The sequence below is a fragment of the Salvelinus fontinalis genome, chromosome 29, assembly GCF_029448725.1.
Source record: "Salvelinus fontinalis isolate EN_2023a chromosome 29, ASM2944872v1, whole genome shotgun sequence".
Lineage (NCBI taxonomy): Eukaryota > Metazoa > Chordata > Actinopteri > Salmoniformes > Salmonidae > Salvelinus > Salvelinus fontinalis.
The window spans coordinates 35,560,176-35,581,052 of record NC_074693.1 but is presented as its reverse complement, the minus strand read 5'-3'; the positions used below and the strand labels follow the sequence as shown (position 1 = coordinate 35,581,052).

Here is a 20,877-nt window from a genome sequence, read left to right as displayed (position 1 = left end):
ATACTTAACGTTAACTTATGAGGCCACACGTTTTATTGCACAGCTGTTACCTCACCAACCTCGCCAGTTAGAATGTGAGACAAATCATGCACAATCCATTTCTGGAATGGTCATTGCATTCAGAATATAACATTGACTGTAAATCCTAGATTTAGGTCAATATTTTGACTAATAGGGCATTTTAAGGGCATCATTTGAGTACCTTGTTTTGGACTCAAGTGAACTTGACCTCAGAGCTCTGATTTTGAAGGATGTGATATATGGTATCGAATTGGAAGGCCGGTTTCTGTGAGTTTCTTTCTCACTTTTTCCTCATAGTCAAAATCAAAGGGGAGGGAGCACTTGAGGTGCGTTTCAGTAGTATCGAATAGCTTCCTTCCCTTGCTGCCTCTCCTTCCCGAACCACTGATCCAAAAGTCTCTTCAGGGAAAAGCAATATGATGAAACCTATCCAGTCCTTTTACGGGTCATGAAGAGAATTATAGAATGGTAAAGGCACTAGTTTAGAGTATTGGGACGCAGCCTCGGACGAAGTAGTTGTACTCGGATATGATCATTAAACGCAACTTCGATACAATATGGAATTACGATGGCGAAAGAGATGTTTATCCAGAACTTAAAGACAGAAATGAATAGGTCACTAAATAGTAGGAACATAACATTTCGGTTCCAGCTATTTCGGTCCAGATAGGGCCGGCCAATTTCTGCCCACATCCTAACGCAGGAAACTTAAGTTGCCCTGACACTAAGCGTACGGAACGCATTCGGGCCCGATTCAGAAAGCCACATGTGTGATCCACGGAGGCGTAGCCAAGCGCAGCAAGCTGTTGGCCAGCTGACTGGCTGATTTCAGACATCATAATGATCACATCCAGTTTTAACAGTGCTACATGTGGGAGTCATGTGTGAGCGTATTAAAATGCTGTTTCTACGCATCCGTTTTTTGCTACACCCATTTCCACCCTGGGTTGCATTCGGTTTGGGAAAAAATTAATATGAGAGCTTTGCTCGCTCCCATAGTGGAGGCCTCTCTAGGAGAAGAAAAGAGAGGGGGGAAAATGCAGTTTTTGTCCTTTTGGAGAGAACATTCTTGTTTTATTAGCATTCTGACATAGTGGAAAATATGCAGGTACCAGGAGCGAGCTTAACTAAGAAAAGTATCTAGAACAATGGGTGCTAAAGAAGCAAAACAACAACGGAACAGCCAAAAAGGCTGCTGAAAATACAAACGAGTGTGACTGAAGTGGGTTGCTACAAGACACAGTTACTGTGGCCTTGTATGCTGCACCCCAAATGTAAATACGAAGACTAATTCCCTAAAACAACAGTTTCAGAGTACATTGTTATGCTATATGAACATCATTAGATTGATGCATTGTAAATAGGGGCATTAGTACACATCACCTCTCAACACGTTACTGTGAGTCAGACTTTTAACACCTGTGTTGTGGCTGGCTCAAACGGCCTAGTCGTGTTTCAGGAAGCTCAGTCTCCCGACAGCTCTATGAGCCTCTCGCCTCCCCCTGAGCTGCTGCTGTTGAAACTCATCTGCTAAATGAGTTTCCTTGTGCCCAAGTCTGGCCCGGAACCCTGCTCTTTAATTGGTTGGTCCCCCCCCACCCTTTCTTCCCACTGTGCCTTGGGATGGCTGTAAACTAGTCAAAGTCTTTACTAGGGAAGGTCAGGGGAACGGTCAGTGTCAGGGGGAGACGATGGACCCCCTCCTCTTTTCCCCTGTCCTCCTCTCTCTCCTTTTGAATCCTATACGATAATTAATTGGCAGACGAAGGGTGTCGGGTTCCGTTTTGCAGCCCAGGTGGCTGATGGGAATCCCAGAACCAGCGTTCTGATTGAAAGGCCTGTTAGATTTTAAAAAATACATTTAAAAAACACACTCTCCGGGTCTGAGGATGGGCTCTCTGGAAATGAATCTAACTCACAATGATGGGTGTTTTGTCCTTGGTAAACTAGTAATAAACTATAACTACTTACTAAATGGGAGATATGAGAAGTGGTGGAACTCCTTTTTATTGTATATTGGCAAGTTCAAAAGTATACATGCAATTAAAAATGCTTTTAGCTTTTGACCAGTCAACTAAAGACCTCTGTTGAAAGGTAGTAGCTTTTGAAGTGGACCCCCCCCCCCTGTTGTCTGCTCTGGTATTGTCCTCAGCACAAACCTAAATGTCAAGATCTGTCGCCGCTGTTATTGTGTTTTCATATCGCGTTCAGTCCTCCACTCCAACTGCAAAGGACCGCTATGGCTTTCACATGTGTACTGGGTTGTACTTGTCTGAAGTATCCAGGGATCCATTAGTTGCGTTTATAGAAGAACCCTATGGCCCCAGAGTTCAAAGAGTAAGGCTCCAAGAGAATACTGCCATTCAGCTCCTGTGAGGTTGTTTTCTCTCACCAGTATGACCATTGTATTCTGAGGGGAGCTTGCTAAGTGGAAGCATTTGCGTAAACTACAATGTTGTAGTGTTTTAAAACAAATATATATATATATATTTCACTCATTGAGATGTTATAGTATTATAATGTCTACTCTGCATTTATCCCTAGAATAAAGTATTTGATTCTAGTGTGAAAGCACGTAGTGGGTGGTTGTGAACATGAATTTCACTCTCCACTAAGAGTCATCATACGATGTCCATTTAGGGCTGAACGTTGACTAACCCTATGTTAATCATAAAAGTATCACGTTAAAACGGCATAATATAGGGGCGGCAGGTAGCCTAGTGGTTAGAGCGTTGGACTAGTAATCGAAAGGTTGCAAGGTCGTATCCCCGAGCTGAACATCTGTCGTTCTGCCCCTGAACAAGGCAGTTAACCCACTGTTCCTAGGCCGTCATTGAAAATAAGAGTTTGTTCTTAACTGACTAGCCTAGTTAAATAAAAATGTCAACTCAATTGGAAATTCTCTTTAAATTTCAATTGCGGAATCTCTAAAGCTTCCGCTATACAGATTGAATAGATCCACTTTTCTTTATGCTTACTATTATTATATATGTGAAATAGGTGTCTATAGTTTAGGCTTAGTTTTGATGGGCCATCAGCTGTGCAGGTGTACTGCCGGTGAATGAAAAGAAGAATTTGTTCTTAACTGACTTGCCTAGTTAATTAAAGGTCGAATATAAAGTCTATATGGAATCTTTATACTCTTAGAAAGAATAATTCACGTTTGTATTTCTTCAGGGTCCTAACGCGCTGGTGACTTACACCATCATCAGCGGTGCTGATGACAGTTTCCGGATCGACCCGGAATCGGGGGACCTGATTGCCACCAAGAGGCTGGACCGGGAACGCCGCTCCAAATATTCCCTGCTGGTTCGAGCTGACGATGGGAAGCAATCCTCGGATATGAAGCTGAACATCACCATCAGTGACGTCAACGATCACACGCCGAAATTCTCCCGTGGAACTTACTCTTTTGACATTCCCGAGGATATGGCGCCAGGTAAAAGGCTTACTGTCACGTGGCGTTGCTTGTAACTACCAGGTTATTTCATGCTTACTCAGATTGTGAAAGGTCCCAAATGAATTTCCTCGAGATTTTATGCCATTCCTCTTGAATGTGGTGTGTCTATCTAAAAGGCTTATAAAGCAGGACATTTTCTAGTTAGCTAGGTTAACAGGGAATCAAAATGTGGCACTTTGAAATATGAAATATGTTTATTTTTTTTCAATATGGGAGTTGAAGGGGTTGGTTGGCAAACGTGAGGGAATCCCAATCCAGCAATTCAAAAAGCCCTCTCAAATCCTCACTGTCTGACTGACTGCGTATTGACTTGTCAGGCTCCATCGTGGCGGCGATCCTGGCCAGTGACTCGGACTCGGGGGTGAACGGCGAGATCACGTACTCCCTGGAGGACGACGATGGGTACAAGACCTTCCTGCTCAACCCCGTCACGGGGGTCTTCAATGTCACGCGGCCCCTGGACTACGAATCCCAGCAGTACTACATCCTGACCGTGAGGGCCCAGGATGGCGGTGGTCAGGCCAGCACGGTCAGGGTCTACTTCAACGTCCTGGACGTCAATGACAACCCGCCCGTCTTCAACACCACCGCCTACAGCACCTCGGTCACCGAGAGCCTCCCCCCTGGCTCCAGTATCATCACTGTAGGGGCCAGTGATGAAGATGATGGTATGTTTGTTCTTTTTGTCAGTTGCTAATGTCCACAAGTGGGTAATTTGTCACAGCAATGACGTAAATGGATGGTTCACTGAAAACACTATAAAAGCCTGGCCTTAAGGAACCCCCATTCCAGACAATTATGCCTCTTTTGGAAGTCAACATTCTAACAGTCTAATAAATAAATGGCATACATGCTATCAGAAAAATATCCTTTGGTTGTGTTTATGAAGGTCTTAGGTAACATTGGACTACGAAAATACAATTGTTTCAAAGAACATAGCAGTATTTTCAATAGATTAAGTTACTGTAGGTTATATGGAAAACTAAAAACCACTAAAAACACCACAATTCAAAAGTTAAATCCATCACAAAGAAAACATTATCATTTCATTTTTGCAGGTCTTAAAGGGGCAGTGGAGTCAAACATGTGATTCCCCCCCCCCCCTTTTTGGGATGATATTTCCTCTCTAAGAGGTTGAAATAACACTCTGAAATTGTGAAAATTATGATAATGCCCTTTTAGTGTAAGAGCTTTTTGGAGAAAAAAAAATGCCTGGGAATTTCATCTTGTTCATGTCGAATGGAGTTTTTGTCCCACAGCAAAAAACACAATCTGATTAGATTATTCTGCATAGAGGTCCTATAAAACGACTGATTATTATCATTCCAAATTCAATGCTTTTCTTACCATTGACAAGTCATCTTTCATTTTCATGTGTATCCTGCTTTGAAGAGGTAAGGGGGATAGGCTCTAGAGTCTAGACAATTCTATCTGGGCTGTATATGTAAATATATTTACAATTGTATCAACACGCCCACACGATCAAACTGAGTATTTCAATGGCTAAGGAAGCTTGGGGAAATAAATTATCAAAAATATATATTTGTGATTTTCATGAGCAGTTATGATTTAAACATACAAAGACTGCATGGGTGCTTTGAGAAACATGGAAATAAGACATTTCAAAAGAACAGAATAGCATATTTTAAAGTGGCATTCAGCAGTTAAAACAATAACAAAGCATTCTAGCAAAAACAAAACGGGGATGGGGCTGGAGAAATGTAGAGCCTCTGTTCTTTATTATTATATATGTGAAATAGGTATCGATATAGTTTAGGTTTAGTTTTGATGGGCCATCAGCTGTGCAGGCGTACTGCCGGTGAATGACTGGTGTTGAATGAGGGGCAGAAAAAAATGACATGTCCTCTAAAAACAGCAAAATATTAAGATTCTAACAATGACAGTGTGTTATATAGACTTATTTAGGAAAAGTCAAGGATGGAGGGGAGCATGACTTTAAAAATGGCAGAGTAATTAACATTTTTAATGAGTTTTGTGTCCACAACCGACTGTCTCGGCTTTTGTAACGTTCACTTGGTTTTCCAGCACGTTTGTCATTGTAGCTGTGTTACAACATTTTGCTGATGCAATATCATCCACTCTAGGGGGAAATATATAAACCACATTTGCATATACTATGCAAGGCCCGTAACTCTTTTTGTATGACATCAACACCTGTAATGATAATGCTGTAATGATAAGGCAGTTCACGAAACAAAATATTAGCCATACATTCATTTAAACATTTTAATTTCCTGTCACATTAGAATCACATTGTGAAATATGGTTCGGTAGGCCTATAATCAAGTGGCTTGAGGTATTCGTCCATTTCAGGTGGTTACGGTTAGGCTGCTTCATGCTATTATAACAGCCCTACCGTCCCTCTCCGACTGCAATTACCGCTCCAACCAGACCAGGCCTAATGTGGTTACAGTAACCCACATTCCTGGGGCAGAAGTCTGTCTTGTTTCTCCCAGCGTCAGGCTTCCTCTATTCCACTGTCCACTCGCTCTCATTGACCCTCACTTTTGATAGCCAGTGTTTCCTCAATGTTCTCTCTGTGTTATCAGCACCACTAAACGTCATTGTTAGCACTTCCTGAAGTTCCTCAATCCTTGACCCCCTGTAGACGTGGTTGTAAACTGGGGATGGAAATAGACTTGGCCTTTTTGATAAGGGATTGCTTGTGTACAGTAAACTCAGCTGGAGTGTGGGAAGGTGCCAGGCCGCTCTCCACATGAATACCCCAATGACTTGAATTACAGCCGCCCAATTTAAGTTCAGTTTTCCCCAGGTCTCCAGGGGAGGACTGAGGATTAGACTAGATTTCAAGGTCTGATAGTTTGCATTTGTGCAGTTACTGTAGTTAATGATGTAATTGAAATGAATGTTTTGATTGTGAGGAAAATCCGAAATTATAGAATGCGGGCTTTCAGTAAAGGAGAAGATTTTTAGTTGCTGTGCTGTGTCTCACGCTGCATAAAAGCATTGTCTGTTTGGAGGAAGAAAGTGGAAGGCTGCTGAGCTGCAGTTGTTTGTGTGAAGACAATTTGTGGAAATGCATGTCGATAGCAATTATAAACTGGGTGTTTCGAGCCCTGAATGCTGGTTGGCTGACAGCAGTGGTAGATCAAGCCTTATACCATGGGTATGACAAAATATTTTTACTGCTCAAATTACGTTGGTTACCAGTGTATAATAGTAATAAGGAACCTCTGGGGTTTGTGGTATATGGCCAATATACCACGGCTAAGGGCTGTATGCAGGCACTCCGCGTTGCGTCGTGCGTAAGAATAGTCCATTAGACGTGGTATATTGGCCATATACCACACCTCCTCATGCATTATTGCTTAAATATACAGTTCTAATTCAGACATACAGTATGTAACAGTCATATCTAAGCAACCCAATATCAGTAGATGCCATTCAAAATGATCTACAATCGATTTGTTCTAGGAACAGCGCAGTATATCACGTGACGTGTTCTTGGGTCTATTTTAAAATAATCTAATCCTACGTTTTCCAGATGAATACTTTGTCTTGAAACATAAGGGTCCATTATACTGTAACGGCCCCCCTACCATCAAAAACAGCTGAAGCAAGCACACAAAGCTTCTTCAGAACTTCACATTTTCTAGCACAAGTAGCTACCTCAAGATCACTGACTCAAAATCGATTGCTATTGCTTGTCTTCCAGGTCCGAATGCCCAGCTACTCTACACCATCGCATCCGGAGATCCTCAGGGCCAGTTTGACGTCACCAAGGCGGGGGTACTCCAGACCAGAAAGGCCTTGGACCGGGAGGCCCAGTCCTTCTACAACCTGGTGGTTACTGTCCACGACCTGGCCCTCGCCCCCATGACCCGCTACACCAGCACGGCCCAGGTGTCCATCATCCTGCTTGACGTCAACGACTGCCCGCCAACCTTCACCTCCCAGAAGAGGACCTATATCCAGGAGAACACTCCAGTGGACACGGTGGTCTTCACAGCCCACGCCATCGATGCAGACAGCGGGCCCAACAGCTACGTGGAGTACTCCCTGAAAAGCCCCTTTGGGAACAAGTTCAGCATAGGAACTATCGATGGAGACGTGAGGCTGGTGGGCGAACTGGACCGGGAGGAGATGTCCAATTATACGCTGACGGTGGTGGCCACTGATAAGGGCGAGCCGCCGCTGTCTTCCACCATGGATGTGACAATGCTGGTGCTGGACGTTAACGATAATACGCCCAGTTTCTCGCAGAACATCTACGACATCGAGATCGAGGAGAACATGCTGACGGGCACCGACGTCATCCAGGTGTTTGCCAGCGACGCTGATGATGGAACCAACGGGCAGATCCGCTTCTCCATTGCTGGGGGCAACACCAATTCAGATTTCCGGATTGATTCTGTCACCGGGGTGATCTCGGTGGCCAAGCAGCTGGACCGCGAGGTGCAGTCGTCTTATTCATTGGTGGTCCAGGCGGCCGACCGCGGAAGCAGCCCAAGGGTGGACCGCTCCACGGTCAACATCGTGCTGTTGGATATGAACGACTGCCCGCCGGTGTTCGAGCTCTCTCCTTACTCTGTGAGCGTTCAGGAGAATGTGGGGACTCTCCCCAGGAACATACTACAGGTCAGTGTGGTCTTTCACTTTCAGTCAACCATTCTAAACGGTTATGGTCAAACATTATTGACATTTCTGGACTGGACTTTTGAGCCATAAACAAAGCACTAATTGATATGCCAGGCCCAAGACCTTCAATGAGCTAATGGCTTAACTACATTTGTAGGAATATTAACCCAATAAGTACACTGCTCAAAAAAATAAAGGGAACACTTAAACAACACAATGTAACTCCAAGTCAATCACACTTCTGTGAAATCAAACTGTCCACTTAGGAAGCAACACTGATTGACAATAAATTTCAACATGCTGTTGTGCAAATGGAAAAGACAAAAGGTGGAAATTATAGGCAATTAGCAAGACACCCCCCAAAACAGGAGTGATTCTGCAGGTGGTGACCCCAGACCACTTCTCAGTTCCTATGCTTCCTGGCTGATGTTTTGGTCACTTTTGAAAGCTGGCGGTGCTCTCACTCTAGTGGTAGCATGAGACAGAGTCTACAACCCACACAAGTGGCTCAGGTAGTGCAGTTCATCCACGATGGCACATCAATGCGAACTGTGGCAAAAAGGTTTGCTGTGTCTGTCAGCGTAGTGTCCAGAGCATGCAGGCGCTACCAGGAGACAGGCCAGTACATCAGGAGACGTGGAGGAGGCCGTAAGAGGGCAACAACCCAGCAGCAGGACCGCTACCTCCGCCTTAGTGCAAGGAGGTGCACTGCCAGAGCCCTGCAAAATGACCTCCAGCAGGCCACAAATGTGCATGTGTTAGCATATGGTCTCACAAGGGGTCTGAGGATCTCATCTCGGTACCTAATGGCAGTCAGGCTACCTCTGGCGAGCACATGGAGGGCTGTGCGGCCCCACAAAGAAATGCCACCCCACACCATGACTGACCCATCGCCAAACCGGTCATGCTGGAGGATGTTGCAGGCAGCAGAACGTTCTCCACGGCGTCTCCAGACTCTGTCACGTCTGTCACATGTGCTCATGTGCTCAGTGTGAACCTGCTTTCATCTGTGAAGAGCACAGGGCGCCAGTGGCGAATTTGCCAATCTTGGTGTTCTCTGGAAAATGCCAAACGTCCTGCACGGTGTTGGGCTGTAAGCACAACCCCCACCTGTGGACGTCGGGCCCTCATACCACCCTCATGGAGTCTGTTTCTGACCGTTTGAGCAGACACATGCACATTTGTGGCCTGCTGGAGGTCATTTTGCAGGGCGCTGGCAGTGCACCTCCTTGCACTAAGGCGGAGGTAGCGGTCCTGCTGCTGGGTTGTTGCCCTCCTACGGCCTCCTCCACGTCTCCTGATGTACTGGCCTGTCTCCTGGTAGCGCCTGCATGCTCTTGACACTACGCTGACAGACACAGCAAACCTTTTTGCCACAGTTCGCATTGATGTGCCATCGTGGATGAACTGCACTACCTGAGCCACTTGTGTGGGTTGTAGACTCCGTCTCATGCTACCACTAGAGTGAGAGCACCGCCAGCATTCAAAAGTGACCAAAACATCAGCCAGGAAGCATAGGAACTGAGAAGTGGTCTGGGGTCACCACCTGCAGAATCACTCCTGTTTTGGGGGGTGTCTTGCTAATTGCCTATAATTTCCACCTTTTGTCTATTCCATTTGGACAACAGCATGTGAAATTTATTGTCAGTCAGTGTTGCTTCCTAAGTGGACAGTTTGATTTCACAGAAGTGTGATTGACTTGGAGTTACATTGTGTTGTTTAAGTGTTCCCTTTATTTTTTTGAGCAGTGTATGTGTATGGTATCCATTTACAAAAACATCAAGCATGGTGGTCCTGTTTTTGCGAATTAAATAAATGACATATGATACCAATCGGTTTTCTTGTTTCACTATTTTTAGATGAAAAATAATTGCTTAAGAAAATATCATTGGTATATGAAATTGAACAGAATTAACCTGTTGGACCCATTACGATCTAAAAACCAAATTGAACTAAATGAGTTCTCGAAACAACCTGTCTCCACTTCAGTGAGCAGCCACAAAAATTAAGTGTAGTTTGCCTGTATACTGTACAGTACCTACGAGGAAATGAGTCTGCAGCTATGTGGGAACAGCTCCAGCGGGGTGGGTCGCCACCCAAGAACACATCCCTGTGCCAACCTGGCTGTGGCCCTCTATCTGTGCCCCGGCAGGCAGCGCACATACCGCGCTGGCATTCACTAATGAGTCCTTTCAGTCTCAAGATTTATGCCCAACCTCGCAGCAATAGGAGAGGTGGTTGGGAACGACCAATATCAGATTTGAATGGTCCCATTTTTCAGGCAATATTATGTATTGTCATATTTTTTGGAATCTCTGAAATAATTTCCATTTTTACTCTAGGTTATGGCGAGGGATGATGACCTGGGTTCCAATGGCCAGCTGAATTACATGCTGAGCGGTGGCAACGAGGAAGGAGCATTTAGTCTGTCGTCTAATGGTCAGCTGATCCTCACCCAGACCCTGGACCGCGAGGCGCAGGGAAAATACACCCTCGTCATCACGGCAACCGACTCAGGTAAGAACACAGCAGAGAAACCTGTGAGGGGCGGTCAAAGTTAAATCACCGTGAAATGTTGCTAGTAACAAGACAACATGAAGATGAATAGCGACTGCAATGTTTTATTACGTCTCGTTGGTGTTCCGAAGGATGGCGCTCCTGTGCAAATGCATACCATATTCAACATGTTAGTGTCTATCATCTCCTTGAAAAGGGAGCATATATCTGGTCGAAGGAAGAGCGCTACTCTTTAGGAAGCATCTGTGTTGCATCACATGGTCATAGAGCAAAATATCCTGACATAGAACACATATCTGAACAGACTGGATTTCACACTAGAAGCTACGCATTGTTTTTCCCCCAGAGTAAATTCATCTAAACATGCATTCTATCAGGCTTTTTATGTACGCCGAGTGCACAAAACATTAGGAGCACCTACTCTTTCCATGACATAAATTGACCAGGAGAATCCAGGCGAAAGTTATGATCCCTTATTGATGACGCTTGTTTAATTTACTTCAATCGGTGTAGATGAAGGGGAGGCGACAGGTTAAAGAAGGATTTTTAATCCTTGAGACAATTGAGACAGAGATGTGCCATTCAGAGGGTGAATGGGCAAGGCAAAATATTTAAATGCCTTTGAACGGGGTATGGTAGTCGGTGCCAGGCGCACCGGTTTGTGTCAAGAACTGCAACGCTGCTGGGTTTTTCACGTGTGACAGTTTCCTGTGTGTATCAAGAGTGGTCCACCACCCAAAGGGCATCCAGCCAACTTGACACAACTGTGGGAAGCATTGGAGTCAACATGGGCCAGAATCCTTGTGGAACGCTTTCGAACACCTTGTAGAGGCCATGCTCTGACGAAATGAGTCTGTTCTGAGGGCAAAAGGACGGGGGTATGATCCTAATGTTTTGTATACTCAGTGTATATCCTGCATTTGATAGAATAGGGCCCTTCTCTGTTTGTATATGGTGGTGGAGCTTGTTTTATCCAGATAATAGGTCAGGTTGTCATGCCATAGAGGTCAGTAAATGTGCAGTTAAGTGGGTACATGCGTATCCTTGTTGGAGCCAAATCACATGGTATGGTTAGTTAAGCATATGTTTCTTTGGGCTACTCTGGCATGGTCGTCATGGTCAAAGGTTGGTTCTGTTTCATTCCTGGACTGACCATGTGACCAGCAGTAATGCTGGATATTTTTGACATGGTGTAGACTATGGTGAGTAATTAATGTTGAGATTCACTCTCTGTACTCCGCGATAATGTGCGTGTATTGGGATATTGGATTATAATCGGGGCTTTCCTGATTGCAAGGTCTGAAATATATATGGTGTCAGACCTGGGTGTCATCTTGCCCTCGTGGTTGTTTTGGGAGTGCAAAGGGCTTAAAAGCACAATCTGTAGCTTTCATCTCCAGTCAAAATGGTCAAAGTCACGAAATGTAACACAACCTCGCTGATTTTGTTTGATTTGTGACTTACTCTCAAATTCAGAGACATTGAATACTATGATTCAATTATAGACAATTCTAAACAAATTATGACAATTATTGTGGTTCTTTTTTGAATGCTCCACAAGATTCTATTACTCAACAAATCCAAAGTATTTGATAGAACACTTTGGAAGTTTCGCCATGAAGAAAAAATGATGCATGAAGAGGGATTTGAGTAGAATATCAAAATATCGAAAAACCCATAATCATAGTGCAGTCTAAATTACCCTCACATTTTTGAGGCTGAGACAGGGAGGGAAATTGTTATCCCCTTTACTATCTGGCAGGACATCTTTAAGGTACAGAGTAGATTTTTAAGACTTCATCCCATGTTATCACTGTCAAGTACAGCTCATTTTAACGCTTGCATTTGAACTCTTTGTTTACTGCAAGAAAAGTAAAAAACAAAAGTAAATACTTACAGTAGTTTTTAAAAAGTTTTTTTTATTGCACATTTCAGATCTAGCCTTGTCAAATCAATGATGTCTTTGGGTGACATACAGTAGGCCTAATAATAGTTGTGTAGTTGAAATATGGTTGATGTGGATCATGGAAGGAATTCCACTTATTTGGAAGGGCTTGTGTTGCTGCTCTACCCTGTGGTAGCCACTGTTCCAGGACTTGTCTGAGGGTTTCGACGAAGGTAAACTCGTTAACCAGTGACCGAGTGGAGTTTCAGGCCTGACTCTGTTGAGTGAAATCTGTCATGAAATGGATGGAAACAAAAAAGAGCTCTCTGGTCCTGGTTCTCATAATGGTTCCTGGCTGGGGAGCAGGGAGTTTGGCACGCTCCTGTCATTATTTGGAAATCTGCGCTCCGGCCTGAAATGTGGCACAAATACAAGCTGCATAAAGGTGTTTTACAAGGAGGCTTGTTGAAGGGGAACTTGAAGATCAGATCCGCTTGCAGTGGAAAGTTGTTGGCATAATTTCTGAGGGGGAAAGTGTGACCGAAAAAAAGAGAGATAATAGAACTGTTGAGTCTCAGGCAACTGTAATAGCTATATGGGGCAAACATCTGGGATCAACTGAAGGAAAATCCGATTTGTAACCCACTGCCTACCAACATACCTGTACAAGTAATTCCCCCACATAGAAGACTGTAGGACAATAGAAAATCGTAAAAAGGAGGTACACATGTGACACGTGTACACACACCCCAATTTTTTTTTTTTGATGTATGACATGTTGGCCTTGTGTATGCATCGTGAACTGTCATAGCATTGCTTCTCACCACCCCCAAAAAATATTTTAGAAGGCCATATGTTTACAGTGCAGTACGTATATTAACTCTGCAGATGTTAAACATCTCCTAAAGTAATTTACATCAAACTATAGCTGTGTCGTCTGCGGGGTTTGATGCTAGCCGTTTCTAACCATTGATCTAATCTGAATGCATTATTCAGTGTTTTCAGAAAGTATTCACACCCCTTGACTTTTTCCACATTTTGTTGTTGCAAAGTGGGATTCGATGGATTTAATTGTCACTTTTTGTCAAAGATCTACACAAAATACTCTAATGTGAACGTGGAAGAAAAATTAGAACATTTGTAAAAAATAAAATAAAAATATGAAAAAAATAATGTTTGAATCCCCTCTGGCAGCGATTACAGCTGTGAGTCTTTCTGGGTAAGTCTCTAAGAGCTTTCCACACCTGAATTGTGTAACATTTGCCCATTATTCTTTTCAAAATTCTTCAAGCTCAGTGAAATTGGATGTTGATCATTGCCAGACAACCATTTTCAGGTCTTGCCACAGATTTAAGTCAAAACTGTACAAAACTGTGGCCACTCTGGAACATTCAGTGTCTTCTTGATAAGGAAATCAGGTGTAGATTTGCCTTTTTGGTAATTGTCCTGCTGAAAGGTGAATTCATCTCCCAGTGTCTGGTGGAAAGCAGATTGAACCAGGGTTTCCTCTAGGATTTTGCCTGTGCTCAGCTCCATTACGTTTCTTTTTATCCTGTAAAACTTATCAGTGATTAACAATTACAACCATACCCATAACATGATGCAGTCACCACTATGCAATGGAGAGTGGTACTGAGTAATGTGTTGTATTGGATTTGCCCCAAACGTAACACTTTATATTCAGGACAAAAAGTTGATTGCTTTGTCACATTTTTTGAAGTACTAATTAAGTGCCTTGTTGCAGAGGATCCATGTTTTGGAATATTTGTATTCTGTACAGGCTTCCTTCTTTTCACTCTGTCAATTATATTGTGGTGTAACTCCAATGTTGTATTGATACACCGTCCAAATTATAATTAATAACTTCACCATGCTCAAAGGGAAATTCAGTGTCTGTTTATTTTTTTGCAAGGCATTAGCGAACCTCCCTGGTCTTTGTGGTTGAATCTGGGTTTGAAATTCACTGCTCGACTGAGGGATCTTGAAAACAATTGTATGTGAAGTATAGGTGATGTACCCATTCTAAAATATTGTGAAACACTATTATTGCACAGAGTCAGTGCAACTTATTACGTGACTTGTTAAGCACATTTTGACTTAGTCTTGCCCGTTTGTACTTAGTCTTGTCATAAATGCTGAATGCTTATAGCAATAATTAGAATGCCCATTAGACTCTTTGTGTAATGCTGGAAGTTAGCTAGTTGTGCTCACCCTCATACTCGAGAATATCTCCATTGCCTTGAGGATCAAGCTGTCAGTGGGGGCAACAGTGCTGGGAGTTGGACTAGTCTAGTGTATGTGCGTGTGGTAAAACGTCCCCGGAGGAACATTGACATGCACGACGTTTGGTCCCATTTATTAAAGAGGCACAGTAAATCCCCCGGCCCATGCCTATGGTGGCAGTTACCGTTGCATAGAGATCCCCTCTTTCACATCTCGCCATAGGGCCAAAGTGTTTGTACTTTCTCCTTTTCAGGGCTAAATGACGCCTTAGTAGATAAAGGATTGTAATGACCATCCCATTTGAAGACTGGATCTTTTATGTTGTTCAATGGCTCCTCGTGAATCTGGTCTGTACATTTTCTTAGGTTTCTTAACTATGTCCAGCATAGGATTCATCCATTAGGAATGAGCGCTCTGGTCGTCTTAAAAATTATCTCCATCTTGGATTTATTTCTAGATCTTTTTTTAAAACGTTTTTATTTTATTTTTATATCTCTCACCTTTGTCCTTACCTTGCTTGACCGCATTACTGTTTAGCTTCTTGGACAGATTTCAACAGAAAGTGAAGCTGACAAAGTCTTGAGAATGACTGATAAGTAATAGGTGTTGTAAAAGCTTAGCAGGGACCTTGCCATATCACTGTCCAAATCTTGCCACAATAAATCTTTAATGGGACCATTTCTGAAGTCCTCAGCCATGCAGACTAGTGGCAACACAAGACGAGGCCAAATAAAACATCAGGCCCCCCAAATGAACTTTAACAGACCTGTAACGTTCTATATCAACTCTTAAAAACTAGCGCAGTAACAATGTGGAGGAGCTTTTTCCCTATGCCTCTTTTTCCAATCATGGTTTATGGTCCGCTTAACCATTTCTAGAACTTAATGTTTGTGCAAATAGCTTTCGTGTCTGATAAGAGTTTTAAAGAGATGGTGTGGGTTGAATAATTAGTGCTCTGCGGCAGCCAGGAGATCCATGTTTTAAAAACTCTGGCTCTCTGTGACCCTGAGCAGGTCTTTTCAACCGTGATCACAGTTTGTGTTATGTGGTCTAAGAAAATATCCCAATGCCCCAGGGCAGTGATTGGGGACATTGCCCTGTGTAGAGTGCCGTCATTCTAATGGGACATTAAACGGTTGTCCTGACACTCTATGGCCACTTAACATCCCATGGCACTTGTCGTAAGACTCCAGTGTCCTGGCTAAATTCCCAATCTGGCCCTGATACCATCATGGCCACCTAATCATCCTCAGCTTCCAATTGGCTTCATTCATTTCATCTCCCCTCCTCTCCCCTGTAACTATTCCCCAGGTCTTTGCTGTAAATGGGAATGTGTTCTCAGTCAACTTACTGGTAAAATAAATAAGCAGTTCATCTCAAATTAGCAATTAGCTGGCAAAATAATGCATTGGCATACAATTTATGCCAATAGGCATTAGAAATTAGTGGCATAGACAGATCTTTTTCAGTTGTTGTCAATCCTTTTTACTTTTGGAAACAACAGTCATTGTCATTTGCACAAAGATGTATTGGTAAGGTTGTGTTACAATCGAATGGGGGGAACCTCTGTACGGGCTTACTGGTCGACAGCAATGTCGAAACCATTGAACAGTTCAGCAACAACTAAACATGCTATGGTAATAACAGCACAAAAGGAAAATCACTTCCTAAACTCTTAGTGTGTGTCCTGCAGTAGTAGAAAATGGCAGTTTGTCTGTGAATGGACTTTTCCTGTCTGTCTGTCTGTCTGCAAAACGCCAACCCATATCCATAACATATGGGGGAAAAGTATGTCAAAACGTTCAGACACGGCACTCCATAAATAATTGGAAAGTTCTATAAGATTTTCGGTATAATTTGATGAATACTTCTGAGATTGAAATTGGGTTTTTGAAACAGGGAGTGGCATGTTCTGTTGTTTTATAGCTGGGAATAATAGCCTTTTATATTCTCTCGCTCATTAGCTGTGAGAAAAATCCCTGTTTACTTTGTTACGTCTGGCAAACGCAGCAGTGGGATAGCTCGCAACCTACACACACAGCCTCACCATCCCCATTCAGGCGTGTTGGAGCGGGCGCATTAAAAGGAGCTTTGTCGCAAAGCAACAGGTTCTCAGAAGGAGAAAAATGTCAATTTCGGGCGAGATGGCGGCCAATTCACTGTGAGTAATGATGTGTTTTATTTACGCTGTCCCAAAAGAACACAATCTAGCTGCAGTCCATAAAGCGTAATTAACCGTTTAGCCTTAAGCTCCCAGCTACAGATGGCTGTCTCATAAATTTACACATTCATCCATCTTCCTAAGTCAACCTGTCCGGGAACTTCCAACTTTAATGAACCCAAGAGTTTGGACAACGATGCTATTGTTCTGATGAAGTGTTCAACAATAGATCACTGGATGATATTGAAGGAAGAGATTATCCCCAGTGCCAGTAAGACACCCAAACCTAGCTCTTACCACAGCTCCGACTGGCCAATCCCTGGAGGTTACAACACTTCTCAGGGTGATGCAGCCATTTCCTCCAAGTCAACCCCCTGCACAGATCTCCATGTGTGGCATATGCTCTCCCACCATCTTCAGATAGTTTAATTGTAATTTCCTATGTATTTTGTACCCCCTCCAGCTCCGAAAGTATGGCCCATGCCACCTTTTCCAGGGCTAATGTGATTTGTCCTCTGGTAATGTACACTAATAAGGTGCTTAGACTCGGCCATATGTTTATGCTAGACATTGCTTACAGGGGAGGGCTTATGGCCGGCTTACAAGGAAAACTGTCTGTGTGTGTTTAAGACCGAGCAGGCTGAGCAGATGGAACGCAGCACTTCCAGTGAGTCTTCAGAGCTTGTTATTTTGGACGCTGACACTTAGGGTTATTTAGGGTTCTCCCATTCGCTCATTTGACCCCACCAATAACAAACCTTTGAGGAGCTCAGGCTCAAATGGAATAATTGTTCCATTGTTCTTCTCATGACCATTAGGTATAATTTAGAAATATCAAATAGACAGTTATGTTTTGGTCTCAGCTGCCCACATAGCGGAGTATGCGTTATGCTTAAATGGTATTTCTTTTTTGATTGAATTAAAGGGGTGAGGAATCCTCATACTGCGTTAGTGCTTAAGGTATTTAGCTGAGGTGTCGTGTTTCTGCGTGTGAAATGGGCCATAATGACGCACCGTCTCTATCATTTGTTTTTTCTTTCTCCCGTACTGTAATGGCATCTACAAGGTTATCTGAATATCATCAGTCTGAATTCTTCCGTTGGAAACTAAAAAATTAACTGTGGAGACAAGTCTCTCGTCAGGACTTAGCTCGGGTTTATCGTGTCTCAACACTATTGCAGAGCTTGCTGACTCCACTACGAGTCTCAGGGGGCAATCTTTGTCTTGGAAACACGGTACCACGAGATGAAATATTTTCTTTACTGATTGAAAGAGCACATTTCTTGGTTCCAAACACAATTTCCTCATGTTGTAATCTGCAAGACATATTTTGATTAAATATATACACTTTAAGCCAGTCAGCGCTTGCTGGCAAAACATTTTGTAATCACAAAGTCCCCCATGTAACATATACAATGTATCGCTGTGTTGTTGATATGTCCCAGTGTGAGGTAAATACTGATGTATAAAAGTGTAATCATCAGGACAGGGGCACGTCGGGTCAGAGCAGTTTGTTTTCCTACACAGCCTAAGATGAACCCCTATAGAAGATTATGCTAACGAGTCAAACTCGATTCAAATAGAGCAGAAGTGGTGTCAGATGGCTTTTTCTGGTACCTTATCAGGCACCTTTCCAACTGCTCAAGCGTACCCATGGGTCCTGAAGCTCGATTTCAGCCGTGTTTTGATTTTTTTGTTTTTTGTAAAGACATTTTTGGGATCATGTCTACCGAAACAGTGTGTTCCTCTAAATATGCACCATGTGATAGATTTTCAAGCCTTTTTTCCAGTGGATGTAATGAAGTTAGGCCCTGCCCTGGGGTATCACCGGAGATGGCAGGACAAAACATGGTGCGGTTTTATACTAACTCGTAAATAGTGTCAAATACACAGAACTGCTGGTGCAGCAGGAAGAAGGAGCTTTCTGGGAACACGTTTTGCCTATGGAAACAATACTTTTTAACCACAATGCATGGCAGCACAACCGGTTCTGCAGACGTCCCAGTGATTCTTTCCACCAGCTTTCTTTCCATGGAACAATGATTGCATTTGTCATATATCGGTGGGCGAGACAAGGTTTGCTTGCAGCCAAACCTACTGTATGCCTAGCTCTGCCATATCTCCCCTGCCTCCAGCCATTCGCCATACAAGTCAGCTAAAAAGAAATGATTGACCTTTACACGCTAATGGAGTGAGTGTCAGATCCCAGTGCAGGCTGTTTGGATGAGATGCTGATATTTTCAACTACAAAATTGTTGGGGTGAAAGAGCATTCCTTTAAAACTGCATAACCTTCTCGCTGTTTTATTCGGCAGTCAGAGTCAAACTAATGGAGTCCAATTATTAACTTGTCTTGTTACCAAATATGGGTGAGAATTAGGAACTTAGCGTTGTAAGTATGGGTGTGGGTGATATCTATGGTCTCTTCCTCCCCTGATTCAATGTCACAGAAGCAGTCATGGAACGTTTCCTCCTAACCAAAACTATGCATAATCACCATTATTTGCGTACATGTGCATACCGGCTAAGATATTGTATTCCATGATGACTGAATCTGTGAGCTCACAGAATGTAACGAGAGAGATTTAGAACTATGTACACATTTTGACAGCAGATCCAAGAAACAGCTGCTCTTGTTATGTGATCGCAATGATCCCCGGGAGGTTAAGAAGCAGACTCTGGAGAGAGTAGGATGGTGTGAGACTGATCCACACAGAAAGATGTGGAAAATGCCTTGTTTGAACCCCGGCTGTCAACAAGGGTGAGTTCAGTGCAGTGTCAGGGTCAGAGAGAGGAGTGTTTCATGGGGTTTAAGGCTGGGGGGGGTGGGCTTCCTTCAGGCTTACCCACAGATTAGCTGGGGTAACAGAGTCTGTCCCTAGCGCCCAGCCCCTGATGCGCTGGGCGCTTGGCATGGGGTCAAGGGTCACACAAGCGCAACGGCTGCTCCGGTTCTCCGGTGGCGGGGCGGCAGGCCGAGTCTTTCTTCTCTCCTGAGCGAGTAAACAGGTTGTGACGTCACATCCTACCAAAAAAAATGAAGCTTTGGACGGAGGCCAAAAGTATCCCACCTAAAAACAAAAACACGCTGCTCCAACCCCATTGGCTTCCGTTTTTTTCAAAAGGGGAACAATGCTATTGCACTGCAGTGGCTACACTCTGACCATCAGGGGCCAAATCTATGTGCTGAGAAAACATGCACCCACCTTGGCTTCGGAGAACACTGTGTATTTCAACTTAACATGTCTGCATTGAACTACTTCTCGATAAGTTAAGCAGATAGCCATGCTTCACTGAGTTAATAACTCGGAGACAAAGCCAATTGGTTTTAAAAGCCGTTAAATCGGTCGAGGAGCTGCAGACCAGAACATCCTTAGCCGGCAACATTGCAGGGCTCTCGCAAGTTGTCTGTCAAACAGAGCTTGCCTGATAACACTGGCTCAGCGTTCGCTGCCTTAAACTGATACAGATACTATCTGACATGGAATGCTGATTCAATAACCTCCTTGATTAAGAGGATCAGTTGTGGAGTGGCGGCCATTTAATCTGCATCAATCAATCAATCAAATTGTATTTGTCACATGCTTTGTAAACAACAGGTGTTGACTAACAGTGAAATGCTTACGTATGGGTCATTTTCCAACAATTCAGAGTTGGAAATAAAGATTTAAAAAATACCAAATACAAATTTAAATAGTGACACGAGGATTAAATACACAGCAATTTAATGAATAACAATAATGAGTAAAAATAACATGGTTATATACAGGGAGTACCAGTACCGAGTTGATGTGCAGGGGAACAAGGTAATTGAGGCAACTATGTACATCTAGGTAAGGGTAAAGTGACTAGGCAACAGGATAGATAACAGACTGAGCTGTAGCAGCAACCTATGTGGTGAGTGTGTGTGTGTGTGAGCGTATGTAGCGTCAGTGTGCATGTGTGCACATGTTATCTGTGTGGGCTTATGTAGTGTGTGTTTTATGTGTCA

At 43.4% G+C, this 20,877-nt stretch overlaps 1 protein-coding gene across 2 annotated transcripts in view; it reads left to right on the top strand.

The window, feature by feature from the left end:
• Positions 1–20,877, top strand: part of LOC129827924 (protocadherin Fat 4-like) — a 93,814-nt gene that overhangs the window by 50,768 nt on the left and 22,169 nt on the right. For both annotated transcript variants that reach the window (XM_055889214.1, XM_055889213.1), the window contains exons 3-6: positions 3,199–3,460; positions 3,799–4,149; positions 7,179–8,101; positions 10,444–10,618. In XM_055889214.1, coding sequence (XP_055745189.1) covers positions 3,199–3,460; positions 3,799–4,149; positions 7,179–8,101; positions 10,444–10,618 — 1,711 coding nt within the window. The remainder of the gene's footprint in view (positions 1–3,198; positions 3,461–3,798; positions 4,150–7,178; positions 8,102–10,443; positions 10,619–20,877) is intronic.